At 35.3% G+C, this 20,823-nt stretch overlaps 1 protein-coding gene across 2 annotated transcripts in view; it reads left to right on the forward strand.

Annotated features, from left to right (window-relative positions):
• The window catches only part of LOC308681343 (CUB and sushi domain-containing protein 1-like), a gene marked incomplete at its 3' end in the record, with an annotated part of 827,421 nt that overhangs the window by 569,386 nt on the left and 237,212 nt on the right, over positions 1-20,823 (forward strand). For both annotated transcript variants that reach the window (XM_081350146.1, XM_081350147.1), the window contains 5 exons: positions 3,632-3,713; positions 4,088-4,212; positions 10,275-10,396; positions 18,738-18,841; positions 19,069-19,181. In XM_081350146.1, coding sequence (XP_081206272.1) covers positions 3,632-3,713; positions 4,088-4,212; positions 10,275-10,396; positions 18,738-18,841; positions 19,069-19,181 — 546 coding nt within the window. The remainder of the gene's footprint in view (positions 1-3,631; positions 3,714-4,087; positions 4,213-10,274; positions 10,397-18,737; positions 18,842-19,068; positions 19,182-20,823) is intronic.

Consider the following 20,823-nt stretch of genomic DNA (forward strand, 5'->3'; position numbering starts at 1 on the left):
GGGTAGTTAAAAAAAAGTACTTAGAGTTGAACCCTGCTATATGAATGGCACAGCTAATGTTTTATGTTTTATGTTCACTTAAATTAAAAGTTTAATTTTTTTTTAAAGCCTATTAAATGTTAAAAATGATGGCTTTCAATTATACTTCAATATTGAATGGCTATAATTAGTGTCAAAAATCAATTTAAGGGGCCATTTACATTTTCAACTAAAATACTTTTTATGCGTTTTGGTGGTTCATTTACATGACAACAGAGTTCAGGGGCCTGAAAACTTCTGAAAACACCAATCAAACTGTTTTCATCTCTGTGTAAACTACAAAAACGCGAATTTGTGAAAACAGTGATGCATGCGTATTATGTGTTCAGTCTATAAGCACGTAGGGCCCTATTTTAACGATCTGAAACGCAAGTGTCAAGCGCAAAGCGCAAGTAACTTTGTGGGCGGGTCTTGGGCGCTGTTGCCATTTTCTCGGCGGGATAAATGACTCTTGCGCCCGGCGCAAATCTAAAAGGGGTTGGTCTGAAGTAGCTTCATTATTCATAGGTGTGGTTTTGGCGTAACGTGAAATAAACCAATCAGAGCGTCATCTCACATTCCCTTTAAGAGCAGACATCTATCTATCTATATATCTGTCTGTCTGTCTGTCTGTCTGTCTGTCTATCTATCTATCTATCGTAATAATGTATGATTTGCAAAAATGAAAACTGCTGCTTCTGTGTAGATGAGAGAATCAAAGTGTATGCGTGTTGTGCACAAGCTACATTGATTATGGCCAAGCATGCGCCCTTAAAATAGCATATGAATAACATGTGCAACGCGCCACTGACTTTAAACATTTTTTTCCTGGTTAGTGGCGCAATTGTTTTCTAAACCTGCAAAATAGCATGAAGGAACGTTTGCGACGGAACACGCCTCCTCTTTGCGCTGAACCGCCCCCGGGAGCGCAAGTGTATTTCCTAACTTACCGACGTGCATCTGTGGAGGGAAAAGTCCGCTTTGCGCAGGTGCAAAATAGGAATGATACATGCGTCGGTGTACAAAGTCAATTGCGCTGGGTGCAAGATAGGGCCCGTAGTGTTAATTTATAAAGTGGCATTGCCAATTACAGGCCTGGCATAAATAGTACAGCGTTTTTAGTCATTTTTTTTTTTCTGATCCGTGTGACAACGTTGTACACAAGAAACGCAACATTTTCTGTTTTGATTTTCTGTTTTTCGTACATTGTTGTTGTGTAAACGCTACCCTAATAGACACATTAATATCAGTATTGGTATCGGTGATACTGGTCTTCATTCATAATACTTAGTAAAAAAAAAAAAAAATGCCATTAAACAAATATTTAAAATAAACCATTAGTCTAGCAGGAGAAACAGGTTCCCATGTACCCGTTTCACATTTTTTTGTAACCTGATTTTTTGGGACCTTGATGGTGTCTAGTTAGGAATTTTTTATGTTGCCGAAGTCAACTAATGTCCCGTTGGGTTCGTTTGGCAGCCATCTTGAAGTGATGTCATCGCTAGGGGCGAAAATGCAAATTTTCATATCTCCTGAACCACACAACACACAAAGACAAATGAACCCACTTTTTCATATGATTCTGACACCAGGAATCAAGTGGAAGTCATTGACATGGTACAACCACTCTTTATTGGTGAAAATACCACATTTTAGGTTCATAACGCTCTAACTTTTGTTATTTTGTGCAATAGTTTCCTGCATTAGACCTGTTTGTCAAAGACCCAAATGAGGCATCAAATCGTGTGGATTATTGAGGAGAGGTGTGCTATATCTTTTAAAAGCGATCGAGCGTACGATGTTCGCGCAGCGGGCGAGAAATTGGGCTCAAAATCCCATAGACTTAACATTGCAATGGATTTTGGTGAGTCATAGCTCTGAGCGAGGATTTTGTAGAAACATATGGGTTACCACATTTAAAGAAGCTGGCAGGCTCTGTAAGAACATACCTCACAATGCAGTGTAAGTTGTACCCCTGGGGGGCAAGAGCTGCCCAAAGTTGCCCCATAGACATACTATGGTGAAGGGACGACCCATGAAACAGGGACATATGTGTTTATCCTACTATGTAACTTGCATAGGACTTTTGTATTGAACACAAGTCTGTCAGGATCAACATGAAGCTATCAACCCACGCCCTAGCAACCATTTAGAGCACCCTAGCTAGGATGCTTGACAGTGGTTGCTAGGGTATGGCTAGGAAGTGTTGAAGGTGATTTGTGATTTGCTGTTCAATGCTCCGAGTCAAATCAGCCCACACTCATGTTTCTATGACATTTCTATCCAAAGATATCCCTTTGACCTCTTTCAGGGGAAGTCTATGGAACTTGTTGCTAAGGTGTTCTAAATGGTTGCTAGGGCGTGGCTTGATAGCTTCATGTTGATCCTGACAGACCACCCCCTGTCTTTACTAGAAAAGTATTAATTAGTAGAATATCCAGTGTTATGAAAACAGTAGGTCAACATAACTACAATGCGTTCTTTAAATCCCTGTCTTATTCTGCCCTCTAGAGGCATATCGAAATTAATACAAACCTTAACATAAAGTGTTATCAACTGACCAAACACAGTAAAAATCATACTAATAAAGTATACTATGTACAAAAAAATCTGATGAGCCCAGAATATAAACTCAACGCATTTAATTAAACGTTAAGCATTGCCGAATATACTCAAATGAGATCGACTCAGAAAAGACGTCAATAAATGCACGCGTGTCACCTGTACATCTTCTTTGTTGCATGCGCAAATTATGATCACTAATACAAAATAAAACATTTTATTCACAAAAATGTCTCTTTGTATAAATTGCTGCACATTCGTTGAATTCTGAATTTTGCACACATAAGTTGAAAGCAATTTGTTTGTTGATAGTAAAACATATCATCAACATTTATCAAGTTCACAGATAATTATGCGTGCATTTATTAATCATTATGATACTAAAATCATAATAAAGTATAGTCTACTACAAAAAATCAGATGAGTCCAGAATATGAACGCAACTCGTTTAATTTCACGTTAAGCATTTTCCTCTCATAGAAAACCATTCTAAGAATGCTAAATGTGGCTTAATGCATATTAGAATGTCCCCTTATTATGTCGAAATAACGAGTTATGTCGAAATAACAAGATATTTATGTCGAAATAACGAGATGTTATGTCGAAATGACAACTTATTATGTCAAAATAACGAGATATTATGTCGAAATAACGACTCATGTCGAAATAATGAGATGTTATGTCGAAATAACGAGATATTATGTCGAAATAACAACTTAATATCTCAAAATATTTTTTTTTACTATGCGGTTCAGGGATTCTGTACAATACATAGTAATTAGAATAAGATATTGGTGCTAATATGTTTGTCACAAAAATGATAATGGGACTAAAATAGGTTTTATTTGCTTTAAACAATGTCATTCCAATTTGTTTCTTTTGATTTTTGTTTGAAATTTAACCAGAATAACTTCAATTCTGGTGAGATCCTTCTGATACATTTTCTTGGATTTTAATACCACACACACCAGTTGACTATCACACGTACTGTCTCATTAATTTTGTTTTTGTCTTCTTTCTCTTTCTCTTACATGCTCTCACTCTCATGCAGTAAGCCAAGGGGGGATGGCTGCAGACATTTGTCCAGATCCAGGGATTCCTGAGAATGGGAAAAGAATTGGCTCCAGCTTCCAGTAGGTCCTCTTTTTTGTTCTCTTATCTGCTGCATTTATCCTTTTAACTGCATGACACTGCTTTAATCAGGACTGGGCCTGCTGTTTGACACGACTGTCTGAACTCCTATACCGATAGGCCATTACCACCAAGACCTTTGGTCACTGCTACTAAGTGGGTTTCTAATGCCCTTAAAGGAAAAACCAAGGGCTGTTACATGTTCTGCATTTAATGTGAGTGATTCTGAAAATAGAAGAGACAAGCGGTTTATAGATGTTGGACAGAAACCGCTTTCATCTAACAAAAGAAGGAATGGGTCAGGGACATAGAGGGTCTGGGGCTGATGTGACTCATAAAGCTGGTCGTTCTCTGACGGTCATTTCAACCTCGGCAGGATCGGCGCCAGCATCCAGTTTTCCTGTGACGACAGCTACGTACTACAGGGATCAAAGAGCATCACTTGCCAGAGAGTGACTGAAACCCTGGCGGCCTGGAGTGACCACAGGCCTATCTGTCGGAGTAAGTGCAAATATGGGTCTCTTTTCCCCTGCTCAGACACTTTCTTTAGGGATGTTGTCAGATCCTGTTAAGTGAGATGTGTAGTGCATGGCAGTGGGGAGTAAGACCACACAACTCGTAGGAACGGTTGTGCCACACTGATTTAACAAAGACCTCACTAGCACATGTGAATATGTCAAAGAACATGTCTGCTTTTGAATTATGCATTTAAGATATTTTATTTGACGACTATAGCCCTGTTCCAAAACCTGGGGAGCTTCCTACTCCCTACACGACAGTATTTAAAGTCATCATGGGAATGCTTCCAACACAAAAGCGGTTCTAAAATGTAGTAAGCATTATAAATAGAAATGGGCAGAATTAATCTATTCTTATGTAGCAGAGAAGTGAATTCCACAATGCATTGTTGGGTGTGTGAGTGGGGGGGGATGATACTAACATCATAATAAAGTATAGTCTACTACAAAAAATCAGATGAGTCCAGAATATGAACGCAACTCATTTAATTTCACGTTAAGCATTTTCCTCTCATAGAAAACCATTCTAAGAACGCTAAATGTGGCTTAATGCATATTAGAATGTCGCCTTATGTGGAAAGATTTTGATGTTGCTTTGTTAAAGCTTTGTGACTTTAATGATACATAATATCAAGTATAATATGAGAAAAACATTTTAATATGGTGTTGATAAGGGGTACTTGAGGCTTATTTGTTGGCTTGTGGAGGTTGGGAAATACTGGCTATCTACAAAATGAGCGAGAAATTAAGGATGACACAGAATAATCACACTAGGGTAGCTTAAATGCATTTTATTAGGCAGATAGACTTGTGGTAGTTGTTTTTAGTCGTTGTTGACAAAATATTCAAATGAATATTAAAGCCTCAAAAAAATAAAAAAAAGACAAAACACGTAAACGATTAAAAGTAAAATGTATTAGTCTAGACTAGCACCGTAGGTTATTCACTCATATTTGCTCTGCTGTATCCTTGCATTACCTGAATGCCTGTAATTAATCAGGCAAAACAGCTCAGGTGATTTATCATATTACACAAACTATTAATTGTTTTGAAAATGTAAACAGTTGCAGTTTATAATTAAGATTGAAACTTTATTACCCTTTCAAAATAATCCATTAAACAAAGTGCGACTTGAGGAGCATGCACTAATATTTTCAGTTCCATTTGTTTGCACGTTGTCTCAAGGACACTCCCACAACGGGTAAATCATCAATATTCATGTATGCGCCATCAAATGGGACCAAGTATCTCAGGAACTGAATATTATGTAACACCATTCCACCAGTTCTGCCCAACCCTTGAAGTAAAGTGTTGTCCATACAGGTAATAAAGCTGTTGACATAGCTTTAAATTTTAACCATAACGCTGTTTAAAGAGTAGACATAGTTCGATACAATTTTTAGTAAACTTACCCTCAGAATAACTGCTCTGTTAATAACCCTCTGTCGATTCGACTTTCCGTGGGCGGGGATGCAAGAATTCGGAAGTATAATCTGTAGTTCCCTTTCAATCAGTCTCTCAATGTTGCGTAATCTGATGGCGCTATGGGGAAACACCTTTTTCCTAGAAATACTGAAGCCTGATTGAATCATGCTATTGCCTTGCAATAGCCAATGACGTTCAAGCGCATGAATCTGGGGTGGCTATATAACACTGCGCTGAACAGCATTTCCTCCGATTTTTTCTCCTTCAAATCTGCAAGTTTGAAGCCTCTTTTCTCCGTTGAATCATCGTCGATTGTACGCAGTATGACGGTACACAATTATTTCCGTTTCTATTCTCAGAAGTTATGAATGGTACCAAAATACCGAACTGTACCGTACCACTTTTTTGGGACCCTTCCGTTGGGGTGCTTAGCATAGTTGTCTGGTACCTACAGGGTGGAGCTAATCTCACTGCAGAACGTTGATTGGTTGACAGAGAATCGTCACTTGCGCGTGCTACAAGGGGAATGACAACACAAGGGGTGCCGCTTTGCTGGGCACACTTCGCAAGAACATGCCATGATTGGATTACGTTCCCCATAGCGTCGTCAGATGATGCAACATTGAGAAACCAATATTGAAAGGGAACATCTCCGGTTATTGACGTGACCTCTGAAATGAGGGAACGAGATGTTGCATTTATGCCATGTTACTTATGCTCAGGGTTTTTGTGACTGGCTTCAGTCGAAAGATTCTGAGGAAATGCCTTCAGCGCCATGTTATATAGGAGCCACGCCAGTTTTGTGGGCTTGAACGCCATTGGCTATTCAAAGGCAATAGCGTGATTCATTCAGACTTCATTATTTCTAAAAGAAAGGTGTTTTCCCATAGCGACAACAGCTGACGCAATGTCTCGTTCCCTTATTTCAGGGAATCGGGGTTTAAGTCAGTAACTGTTTTACACGAAAGCCCCTGAGCTGTCAAAGGTGAATAAACGTGAATTTATCGGTCCAGATAACATGGAGAACGAGTAAACATTGTTAATTTACATATAAGCCTACTACTGACATATTAACAATACAAAGTGTGTTGAAAATCTGCGAAGTTACACTTTAATGATGCATTTTACAATGTAATATATTTTATGTAAAAATAGTTTATGAACGATGGTTGTTGATATCAGGAAAATACATCAACCCACTAGATTAATTTAAATATATATGATTCTCTACATTGAGGGCCTAATTCATCAGGTAACATCAGCTATATAATATGAGTAGAGGTTTTAATACTTGTGATCTCATAGTTATGGTAATTCTGACATGACTTCAACAAACCATAAGACCTGAGGAATACAAAAAGGTTGATGCAATTCTGATGCAATAATGTTTTGAATTTTTTTTTTTTTTTTTTTTTGACATTCCAAAAACCTTATCTCATGCAGCTAGATGTATGCGGTCATGTGGCTAGATATACCCTTAAGATGAGACCTGGAGTGTGGCTGTTTTGAAAGGCATAGAGGACACAGGCCTCCAAATGACATTAATCAAAATGAAATAAGGCAGTGTGTCAGAGCGGCAGACGGAAGAGTAACCATGTTTGACAATTTCCTCGCACAATTCTCGCCGATCACTGATTGATCCAGACACTTTTTGTTTCAGCAGCGCCAAGTAACCTTTTTAAAGACAAGCCTTAAATGCCTTCCTTTCCTTCTTCCTGTTACATGTTAAGGGAGTGATGGTATAAAACAGGAAGTTAAAGACACTTTAGCCTTGTGATTTAGTAATTCTCTGTTTTTTTTTTTTTTTTTTTTTCTTAAAGAGAATCTCAAGAGATGTTTTGAGTTAATTATAGAGTACCTGTAAATGAAAGAGAAGCTCAAGCTGATCACTTTATGCTACTTTGATAATTAAGTTGCACTTATAACACCAATTTGCAAGTATACAGACCATGAAAGTGGTCATTGTACATGCCAGACACATCACTGCTATCATGTTTTTAAAGCTCATCTTTAACCACAGTCACTAATTTATAGGTTCATGTTTAAATGTGAGCGTGACTCCATCTATGTTGATTTCAAACAGTACGCTCTGCAAAAGGAAACCTTAAAAGAAATTGCTATGTTTATGACAGTGTTTGCAAAGCAGCACAGTACTCATATTCGTAAAAAATTCTGTTAGGGTTTTTTCCCCCCAAACACCTGACTATTAAACATCTGCAGTTGACTAAGCCTGAGCCATTTAAGCCTGCATACAGAGACTCCCTTCATACTCTGTTTAGGAGACAATTTCATGTTTTTTAGGGGGAAACTTTACACTTAAAGATTTCCCAAAATTGTTACTTATTTAAAATGATGTATACAAATTATATGTTTTTATAATGATATGCAGTTATGTTTTCCTTGCATATATTTAGCCATTTGTCCTGAGATGAATGCATATATTTGCATATATTTAACCATTTGTTGCTAGCTAAAACCTTAACCTAAAACTTCCCTAAACTTTAACACTGTTCTTTTGCTGCATTGCAAGCACTCCTATTTCCTTCAGGAAATTCTAGTTTGGTGGTTGATGTTTCTGAGACGATAACTGTCTGTAGGTTTGTTTGGTTGGAAAACATTCTGAACTCATTTTCACACAGTAGTTTCTGCAGTAAAGAACCCAGCAATTTCCCTATTTGAGAATACCTGCTACGTAATCTCTTCACATCTCTACCTATCCAAATATTCCTTAGTACCCTGTGGAGAAGCCAGTGAAGCCACAGTAATGGAGCAGGGCTGCTCTTTTAAGCTGTCAAAGAAAATCCCTGACTAAACACAAGGGAGAAGCAGTTAATACCCTGGCACAGTATAGGGTTGGAAAAAATACCCTGAATTTGTCAATGATTGAGTCAAGTTATTCTGAGGCATGACCTTAAATAGATTAGCTCATGTCCTGAGAGCTGTATGTGTTCAAAGGAAGTGCTTTTAGTGTGGGGCAGGATGGAAATATCTATTCGAAAACCTAGTGAGCTGTGTACGTAGGAAGCATTTCAGGCATCGTATGTGCACTTTTCAACTCAGACTGTTCTCAAAGGTAGGCAGCATTATAAGCTGCATGCCTTCTAAGACACCTAGTGTTGGCTAAATTTTAAGGCATGGAGAAGGCAAAGCAATCCCATAATACAATGTGACAAGCTCAGTGTGGAAAAAAGGGTTAAGCAAGGGACATTTCATATATATATATATATTTCATTCTTATCAGTTCAATATAAAAAAAAGTCTAAAATCAATTTCTTCACTAATTATGTTTATGCTTATGCTTATCGAATTACCACTTTCTTAGTAGGGGTGTGCAGCGGAGCTAATATATCTATCTGTATATGAAGAGTTCAGATGCAAAAGCCTCTAAGTGCCATCTGAAATTTTCTTCTAGAATTATCATTTTTATCAAGCTCGTATATTTAAGTTCAGTAATTTCACTTAAATGGCAATGAAAATTACCTATGAATTGTCATTTAAGTGAAATTACTGAACTTAAATATACGAGCTTGATAAAAATGATCATTCTAGAAGAAAATTTCAGATGGCACTTAGAGGCTTTTGCATCTGAACTCTTCATATATATCTGTACCAATATGAAAGTTATTCGTATCTGTTTTCGAATAAAACCAGAAGTGGAGCTTTACCCGGAAGTGGAGCTTTACTCAGAAGTTTGTACAATTACTTGAGAAGACCGTTAAGTCTATGGTTTTACAGCCTATCTGTTTTCTTATATATATATATATATATATATATATATATATATATATATATATATATATATATATATATATATATATATATATATATATATATATATATATATATATATATATATATATATATATATATATATATATATATATATATGTGTATATAATTATATATATATATATATATATGTGTATATAATTATTATTTTTTTTATGTATATTTTTTTGTTTTCCACTAAAAACTGTGTAGCCTACTGAGTAATGTCATACAACCTTAAATAAGAGGAGTCTGACTCAATAAACAGCTGATTAAAGAACACGGAAGTTGAAAGAAAGAAAGAAAGAAAAAAAAGAAAAAACTTTTACTAATACAATTATAAAGAATATACCTGAAGAAATGGCGTCTCCGAGAGAGAGTGAGACAGATGAATATGTACATATCATACAAAGTATAAAACATTTAACTAGATTATATGTAACATTAAGATACATATACATTATCTACAAGTAGTTGAAAATGTATATGTATGTTAGTTGATTACAAGGCTACTCTTGTCAGAGAGCTGGTTTGGGTTCTGAAAGACATGCAGAGACGGAACACAGCTGTTTGATTTGCGATCTTGCTGTGCTTATTACATTCATTTGTGTATCATATGTGTATGCCTTCCTTTTTCCTAAAAAGCTTCTCTGGGCATCTGACAAAGCTGTAGTGATGACATTCTGGTTATATTCCATTTATTTCTACTGATGATTATATGTCATAAACATTTTGTCATATAACTCATAGTGTGTTGCATTCCTTTCAACAGCAACAGCTATGACTGTACAAAACACATGACAATTGTTAAATTGACATACACTTTGTTGTACTGTTTACCCCTCTCAACAGCTAGGACCTGTGGCTCTAATCTGCGGGGCCCCAAAGGCATCATAACATCTCCAAATTATCCTGTCCAGTATGAGAATAACGCACACTGCGTGTGGGTCATAACAGCGGTGGATCCAGAGAAGGTACGTTTGTAATTTAAATCTAAATTGAGACCTAAGGCTGAATCCAAGTCATATGAATTTACAATTCCACAAAACACGCTTATGGTTCATTTTTAATATGCCAAAACAAAACATGATATGCTCTTGAATAGCCTCCAATACATAATTGAATGGGACCTTGCATAAATGTCAAAAATAATCTTAAAGATAATTTGTGAGGACATTTGCATTGCAGTCCACAGTGTTTGCATAATTGTCAACCTCTTGCCCTGGTTGTCTCTGGCTATTACTGCTTCTCCAGAATTGATTAGGTTCAGCCACACATCTTCAGCTCTGTGGCAAGAGTGACAGTTAATACAATCCAGCATGAACTCAACACACACCATGAGAGTGACTCATGCTTTTGTTACTAAATCGAGACCAAACAAAGACAGTCAAAATAACATTACAGTAAAAAGGAGCTATCCTGCTCCCCATGCTTTGCATCTTTCTTTGGCAGATTTTAATGTTGGAAATGTTTGTGTATGTGTTACATTATTGAGTTTACTCGCAGATCTTGAAATTACTGTAAAATTATGTAACATTATAACACTGTTTACATTTTAGATATTTAGCTTTGTGCTTAGGGCTGGATGAAACATCAAGTATGAAAGAAGTCTCTTATGTACAATAGAAACAGTAATATTGTGAAATAGTATTGCAGTTTGAAAATGTCATTTATTCCTGTGATAGCACAGCTGCCATATTAACCTTCAGAATTAATTCTAATATGCTGATTTGGTGCTCAAGAAACATTTCTTATTATTATCAATGTTGAGAACGGTTGTTTTGCTTAATGTTTTTGTTAAAACTGTGACTGATTGATGAATAGAAAGTATTTTAAGTAAGAGCAGCATTTATTTGAAATAAGAAAGTGTCTTTATCAGATTTGATGAATTTAATGGATAATTGCTGAACAAAAGTATTTACTGAAACAAACAAGCAAAAATCTTACTGACCCCGAACTTTTGAATGGTAGTGAATATTTGCAATATATGCATCACATCTCTGTTTTAAAAATCAAAGTCAAAAATGCCAATAGAATTCTGTGACCGAGTAGAAAATATTTGAGTGAATTCTGATTTAAGGATTGATTTCCATCACCCTACAGATATATTAGCCACTTAAGTAGAACAATATAGTAGATAGAAAAATGTATTATTATGTTTTTATATTTGAATATATATTTATATTCATATGAATAATTTCTTGTGTCCTTTTAGTTTTAAAAACTTTCCTTGATTATTTTTTATAATAAGCTTGGCAACAGTGTTTGGTTGAAATGTTGGTTTCTCAGATAAAGGGAATACAATCTCATGTTTTTTTTGTTTTTTTTTTTTTTCTTTGGAGCCTTAATTCCAACCCTAATGGTGACATATATTTTTGAACACATAATGTCTCTTGGTTTAATGTCTTTAATGTCTTTTCAACACATAATGTCTCTCTGAGGTAGTTTACTTTCTAAAACATTCTAAATTTTTTTTAGAACATGTTGTCTTGGTATCCATGAAATTTTGATGTATAAAATCCATCCCTCTGGAACTGGATGTGTATAATTAGTCATACAGATGATAGACTACTGTAAAATCTTAGTGACATGCCAGTAAATTGAAAGTACCTGTTGGCGACCATCATAAACAGACTTGACTGTCGTATGCATAAAATCCCATCCATGTCACAACCAGTATATTTTCACTCCTGGCCACATGTTTTCGCTTTGATCTTATGATGAAAAGATGTGACTTTAATTTATCTCACATTGTGCATTTTTTTTCTGCTTTTGCTGAACCGAAAGGCTCTGTTCCAAAGCCTGGTGAGCTGTCTATCTAAACACTAAACATAGTATTTCTTCAGAATGGTAGTTTCTTTTGACCAAATTCAGCATCACCTGTATCCTTCATGTGATAGTCTATCCCAGAATGAATTACAATGAATATTTATCTCAATATTTGTGTGCAATGTATTTTTAATTTTTTTTTTAATATGCATTAATACATTACATTAATGTATATGTAAGATTAGCTTTAAATAGCCATGGTACTCTTATTAATTGAAAAGCCTTAATTGTCACATGGCTACATACAAAACGTTAAGATATCTCTCCTATGCATTTCAGCGTACACCTTCCTCAGGGTGAGTAATGGGAGTTATATCATTAATTTAGTAAATCACATGATCAGATATCAGGGCAAGGCAAGGCAAGTTTATTTATATAGCACATTTCATACACTATGGCAATTCAAAGTGCTTTACACATAGAAAGGAATTAAAATATCACACTATGGCAATTCAAAGTGCTTTGCATAGAAAATAAGCACGAAATAAAAGCAAGGGAAATTAAAACAGTTATAAAAGGAATTAAAAGAGATAAATGATACAGTTATATTAGCAGTAATTTGACTTGTTATGTGACATAATAAATAGGTGGGCAATACCCCTACTTGCGGTCATTGCACTTGACTACTTACATGACACATAGGCCTATCTGGTGTTTGGCCTAAGTCCGCAATTACGTGTAGAACTTTTGATTACCCGATAAAACACTCTCACAGCATAGTGTTGTAAAAATGCAAGTTTTAAAAAAAATATGTATTTATAAATTTTGATTTTAAAATAAACTTCTAACTATTTGTTCAATAGTTCCTGTTTAACAGACAACACAATTTGTATTTATTCTGACACCTTCAGTAATGCTCACAAATACGTGTTTTGTTAAAACTGTTCATGTAATCTTAAAGTTATATTCTGTAATGTTGATCACAATAAAACTAATTAAAATATAGACCCCACTTTTGCCATTTAAATAGTACAGGCTTATGTTGCACTTTATTTTTGTGCATACTGGGACTTTATAAAATGTGGTTGCTGCATGTAAAATTCAAAATTTCTAATCCACTTTATCTGCGATAAAGAAATAAAAAACTGCACAATTGTCAACACAGGAAGCAGAAAGTGTCCTATACTTGACGGCTGCGTTTTTAACCCCTCCCACGACTGCAAGTGGCAAATCTTACCAATCACTAAGGCCAGCTGCAGCCGAAGTCAAACACACCCATTAAACCCAACCATAAAACCCAACCTGTCCCTAACCTCATCCGTATACCACGTCAGTAGCAGCAAAATAGTTTTGGAATACAACATGAACATTTATACACAATAAATACGTTATACCTAACAATTTTTTTCCATGTAAGTACGTTACATATTAAATACACCTAATATAAAGTGTGACTGAATGTTCTATACAGTAGTATGAATGTGTGTAGTATGATTGAAATATGGACATACTCAATGATCATGTTGTCATTGTCATGTGACCTGCTAGTGTCAGTTGGGTCACTTCGCTGCCTTTTAAAAATCTTCACCCATGGCCCCATAGGATAGTAAAGTTTCTATTGGATGTGCAGATATTATTTATTTATTTACTCTCTCAGAACAGGTTAAGACCTCAAGAGGTCATACAAATGCAGTCTTGATCTTTGTCTCTGTCATAGCATATGGTCAGAGACAAGAAGGTCGTTCCACAACATGCTCTGAATGCCGATAACCTAAGATTTAAGGCCATTTCACATTTCAGAAATATATTAGTCTGCTTATAAACCAATAGCATTTTGTCATGTTGATCTGACCTGAATAATGTTTATTGCCCATCTAAAAAAAGAGGCCATTTACCGACAAGTCTCACCATTTACTAGAAAATATAACTTTCATACTGAAGTTGACATGACATATGAAACTCAGATTTAGCTCATACAATTATTTGTTCCTGTCCTTGAATTGCTTTAGATAAAATATGTAGTGCTGCCTTTCATATTAGCTCAAATATGTTATATCTCAGGCCCAAATTTATATTAGTGATATTACTATTAGATTATAGTATATTTTTATTAAATGAAAAGCCCATGCACCTCAGCTGGAGTCAACATCATCACACAGCTGGCTGAAGAATATCTTATAATCACAGGCACTGGAGATTTGTAGGCTTTTTGTTGTTTATGAAGTGTGTCGATTTATGGTCAATTGAATTTCTCCTCTGTTCGGAGGTAAAGGTTAAGATGTAAAGCTTCAAAACAGTTTTCATTTGTTGTATTTTCAGGTATGTATAGTATCTGTGGTGAAAATGAAAATGATATTTCTGAAATCAAATGACTTGAGAAGTCAGTTAAAAAGCAATATGAGTGCAGAAAAACAACAACTTGCTTATTTGATATGGAAGGTGAAGTTGCCTCAATTAAGTAGTTGTTTTAATTACAAGTAAAAAACAAAACAATGTTCAATTTAAATTTTATTTATTTATTTCTCACTATTTCTGCAGTTATTTTTATTGATGCTTTTCATTTTAATAATTTTCTAGTGAATGTGCAGGTGGACTTTATGCCAGTAAATGGCCTATTTCTTTGCCAAATCAACGTGAAATATGGACCCAAGTAGTTTATAATCATTCATACATTTTGGAGTCATATTTTGTTGGTCTGTGTGTAGCAACATCATGGCCACAGGCACGCACGCACACACACACACACACACACACACACACACACACACACACACACACACACACACACACACACACACACACACACACCCACCCACACACACACACACACACACACACACACACACACGCACACACACACACACACACACACACTAACTTGGTTGTTACTAACATTGATTGTGATTTGTAAGCTCATACTTTATCACATTTTTTTTCTCCTGGGTGAATGAAAATGCTCAAGAAAACTACACCATTTAGCAATTTCTGAATAGCATCTGAGCCATCTTCTCTTAAACTCAGTCATTGAGGCTGCTGTCAGGCTTTTTCAATTTTGTACAAAATAAAGAAATCAATAATTCTTTCAAGCTGGTTCAGGGAAAAAATCATTAATATGTCATGTCACTCTCTGATTGTGTTTATGTAGAACATGAGTGCTGTTTTTATCCTCTTGCTAAGTCTATTGTAAAAAAAAAAAAAAAAAAAAAAAAGATTCCTTACTTTTGACAGGATAATTTAAAAAGCCTGTATTTTCGACTTCTCTTCTAAGGTCCTGCCAAACGACTCTGTATTAGCACTGACGTTTTATACAGATTGCTTGTCAAGATCTTCTCAGTGTTGCTGAATCATTCCTTTCTTTTCAAACTGATGCAGCCAACCAGCTTGTTCTTTGCCACTGACAAACAAATTAGTGACCCTGGACACTGTACCAATCATATAATATTAATATGACTTCTTACTGAAACATTTGTTAAATAAATGTATTATTAGTGAGATAAATCACATACTATACGTTACATTATGCTCTGCTGTCTGGACCCCTTTGAATACAGTTGAAAAAGTTGGAATGATATAAACTGATCAGAATCTAACTTCAGAATTACCCTTTTAATATTAGAATAAATCACCACATTACCACCACAACTGTAAAGGGCATTAATCTGATGTTTTTATAAAAAATTAATGCACGCATTCTAGATGTTTGAACAACTAAATTACCAAAAAGTTTATTATTTCTATTATACTGAATTAAAGGTGCTGTATCCAGTGTTAGCCACTTCACTATCATTTGCTAGACTAAAACTGCATAACATTCAAAGTCACATTTGGGATATTCATACTTCACCGACCATAAAGGCATTTCAATAACAAAAGATGTTGTAAAGCAGCGAAAGGCCAACAGTATTGTTAGCTTTGCAGGTGTTTGAATGTCAACAAAGAAATGTCATAGCAACCAAATTGCACATAGGATGCACAAGGCTACGGATCTAGCATTTGGCGTAGAGATATCAACAGACAGGAGCATTTCTAAGTTAGAAGTTCAACATGAAGTGGAATTATATTGGACTTTTTCAATTACGAAGTTGGAATGAGAGGCAGATAGCTCCTCAATGTCTTCTGACTTGCTAAATAATATCATCCTCCCTAATAGTGTGATGTGGATAGCTGCCAATTGCCGCTCGCATCAAATTCAAGGCAGTGATGTTTGCCTACATGTACAAAACAACCACTGGCTCTGCAGCCCTATACCTAAAGGCCTATACCTCACTACTTCAGACCTATGTGCCCTCTGGAAGCTTGCGTTCTGCCTTGTGGAGCCATCTCAAAGAGGCACAAAATCACTTTCACAGACCTTTACCTGGACTGTTCCCTGCTGGTGAAATGACCTGCCTATCTCAGCCTGAGCTACTGAGTCTTTAGCCATTTTCATGAAACTGCTGAAGACTTGACCCACTAATACTAACACTTACTATTCTATATATATTTAAACAACAACAACAACAAACAAAATAAAACTTGCTACATGTATGTGCTAGACTATCTGGGTCTAGTCACTGCACTTGCATATTGCTGCACTATTGTTAGTATGATTGCTTCTATTCCTCTCCTCAGTTGCTTTGGATAAAAGCTTCTGCTAAAGGATTACATGTAAATGTACATGCTTTTTCACTATTTACAATCTAAGATATAGACATGTGTGAGTTCTCAGGACACCTATTTCAGTGTTTTCTGTCAAGTATTAGGGTTTCCATAAAAAAAAAAAAATATTTATAACACATTTATTGTTAGTGTTGTTTAGTGTGGTGCAATGGATCACAAAACTGGACAGCAAAAACTCCGGGTAAGAAAGTTCAAACATTATTAAAGGCAAATGAACAGACACAAATAATAACACAAATTAAAACAGATAAATACTATAGAACATTTATAAATAGTTGGGCTAACAGTAGTCTTCAGGTACAGAAATGTAATAATATACAAATAATTGTAATTAAACTGCATGCATAGTGTTCACTGTAAAAATTAAATATAGATGTTAAAGTTGTGTTTCGTTTTGTTGTTTGACAATTAGTTATTTTTAGGCTGCAGTCGGTAAGTTCACGGAACCAATGCACGGAACCAATATGAAGAAACGCATCCGATTTCTTTCTCAACTTTACGTTCACTTAAAGACAGAACCGACAATCGAATAAATCGAACAAAATCGATATCTCTTTTGCCTCTTCTTGCATTTGAATTGTGTAAAAACTCTTGATTGTTATAAATTAGCAAATACTTGGAAATAATAAACTTTCACTATATAATGGTTAAATGCAATTAATCATGTTTGTGATGTGCTCTGGGAAGATCAGTAGTAATGGGCATATGATACACCTAGACTTCCAGTCTTGCTTATTTACCATCACATACATGAGTAATGATGGAGCATTGTTGCTCTGCCTGTCAGAGGTGTGTTAGAACATGGTTCAAACGACAGAGTTGCAACCATTTTACTACGGTTTCAGGAAACAGTAGTGACTAGCTAGTTAATTTGTCTCAACGATGCATTGGATTACGGTGGTTAACCAGTTAAATTGTTGTACAGGAAACACACCCCTGGTGGGGATGCTTAGAACCATAATGTTTACACTTTTTTTTTTGGTAAAAGAACCTACAAATGGCCTACTTATGTGTCTGCATATTAAAGGGGTAGTGCAAATGAAAATTTACCTACTTATGTCCAATTTATTTTCCTCTTCTGTGGAACACAAAAGGCTGAATGACAGTTTCAATCCCCTCTCATTTTTATTGTGTATATATATATATATATATATATATATATATATATATATATATATATATATATATATATATATATATATATATATAAATATATATAATATAAAAAAAAAAATGCATTGAAAACAAATGGTGACTGAGGCTGTCATTCTGCATAACATCTGTTTTAGTGTTCCACTGAAGAAAAAAAGACATACAGGTTTGGTACATGAGGGCGAGTAAATGAGGACAAAATTGTCTTTTTTTTTCCTCTTTAAGATAGACTAGAAAAGAAAAAAAAATGCACCAATCACATTTTAAGACGAGACAGAATATAGATGAGAATAATGGCTCTTAATGGCCCATTTGAAAAAAAAAAATTAAAATTAAATACGAGGATGTTGATAATAGGGTTGCCCTAATTAAGCTTGATTTTTTTTTTCTTTCTCCTTACAGCAATCTCTCCTTGAATCCAATTTTCTTTCTGTGATCACATCAAATGAACATGCATCCCATTTCCTCAGGCTTTACACCTTACATGGCAGAACTTCTCAAAATCTCACGTCTTAAATGAAACAAAATTATTTAATTACACCTACATTTAATTACATCGCCGCTCCTGCAATCAGCCACACATACCTATAGCCATGGAAAAGAATTAAGAGCGATGGCTGACCTGCTTTGCTTCTTCTACTCCTTTTTAATAAGATCATTCTCTGAGTCAGCCTCTTTGTCCTCTGGGCGTTTTGGTCTGTGGTGTTTGTCATGACCTCTCCTTTATCCCTGTAGGTCATCAAGCTAGCTTTTGAAGAGTTTGACCTTGAGCGAGCATACGATACATTAACAGTGGGTGACGGAGGGAAGATAGGTGATGCTCGAAGAGTGCTTTATGTGTGAGTAGAGAAAAAAGGTCTCTTTTTTAAACTATGAACATGCATGTGCATCTGTTCACAAATGGCTCCATACCTTCTCCTATATGCTCCATGGAATAACAGTTTATTATTTTCTTTCAAGATCAACCACTACATCAAATAGGCTCTGGGTTTATGTCTAAGCTTTCATGGCTGCATTTGAATACGTAAATGAAAGAATAAAATTAGATTTTGTGCCTCTATTCCAGTCTCACAGGATCCAGCGTGCCCGATTTGATTGTGAGCATGAGCAACCAGATGTGGCTCCATTTGCAGTCCGATGACACAATCGGATCTCAAGGTTTCAAGGCTATATATGAAGGTATGTCATTGTAAAGTTTGGAAACCATGCACACCTGCTGCTTTTCTCTTTCACATGGTCATTTTCACCCACAATAAGAGTGATGAAACAGGACTGTAAACGGTCACCCTTTTTGTATTTTCCAAGAAATATAAGTGTGTTATTTTTTTTTTATTTTTTACAGTGAAAATGTTTGACTTGGTGACTTTCGGTTGTTAAAGCGTGCCAGTTTCTAAACGGTATGCAAATCGAAGGCAAATGGAGCAGCGTATGTGCTGTGCCGACATGTTTGAAAAGCTTGCGTGAAATATTCTACCTGCCGTTTACCCTGCAGGAGAATAGCATCAAAGCAAGTCAGATATGAGAATACATTGAGGCATGTATTTACATATGCACAGATAAACTGATAAAATGTGCTACAACAACAGCCATTTCTTATGCTATCAATTGACACAAGTAAACATGTTGCTCAAGATCTGAACTCTTGACGGTGTGGTGAAATTGAATCTATTTAACATCCAGTTATGATTTAATATATACAGTATTGCTGAATTACAGTATATTATCAGCTAAAGAAAATGTTCCTATTTTGCATTCATTTCTAATTTAATACATTGTTTTTAAATTATATTATCAGTATGATGATTTGAAATAAATAAATAAATAAATAAATAAATAAATAAATGTAAAATAAAAAATCAAGAATTTCTTAGAATTTGGTGTGAATTTTGCTTTAATGATCACTCAAAGCTCCTCAGGTTTGTGCTAAAGCTGATCATGTTTTCACTAGCATGATTTGAGTGTTTCAAAAATCTGACCTTTTGAACAAAGGCATTCACATGATCAGTGTCACCAATTAGACCTAGAAATAGACCACAGTATTTCTAATTCATTATGTCATAAGTTTTTTTCTGTTTCACGGTTTTCTAAAATGTAGTTTATTTTCTGATTTAAATTGTATATAGAATTATTTTAGTATGTATTAATGAGACAACTTTCAATGAATTTAACATGATTAAGTAGTATTTTTGTTTTGTGTTTATCCATTTTGTTTCTTCCTTCCCCCCTCCGACCCCCCAACTTGTTTCTCCAAAGCGTTCTGTTTAATACCTTGAAATAGAGTTTTTCCCTAGCCGATCTTCACTCTGAACTGTAACCTCACAATTGAGCAATTCTCACTGTCTGGATAGCCCAGCACAATGACACAAACCCAATTAACTTTGTGTAAACCCAATTTCACACTTGTGCTTCTAGTCACGTTGTCATGTTTGACAACATTTCCACTGGGACACACTGGTGGGACACTTTGTTTGAGGCTGTGTAGATGTCAAATTCATCATTTCATACATTAATTTAAAAGTTCTTAGATTGGCAAAGGATTGTTTTCCCCTCAACAGAAATGATAAATTGTACAGAAACTGTGGTCACCAACAATGAGCTTCTTCAGACAGACCAAAGCCTCATTTCGTAGTGGAAGATTAAACCCAAACCTCTAAAGAGTTAAATGAATAGTGTGTACATCAGTCATTATTTACGTTTCATTCCAAACCGATAAATATATACATATATATATATATATATATATATATATATATATATATATATATATATATATATATATTTTTTTTTTTTTTTGGGTGTAAATAATTTCTAATTGTCAGTA

This window comes from Scardinius erythrophthalmus (assembly GCF_964197995.2).
Source record: "Scardinius erythrophthalmus genome assembly, chromosome: 21".
Classification (NCBI taxonomy): domain Eukaryota; kingdom Metazoa; phylum Chordata; class Actinopteri; order Cypriniformes; family Leuciscidae; genus Scardinius; species Scardinius erythrophthalmus.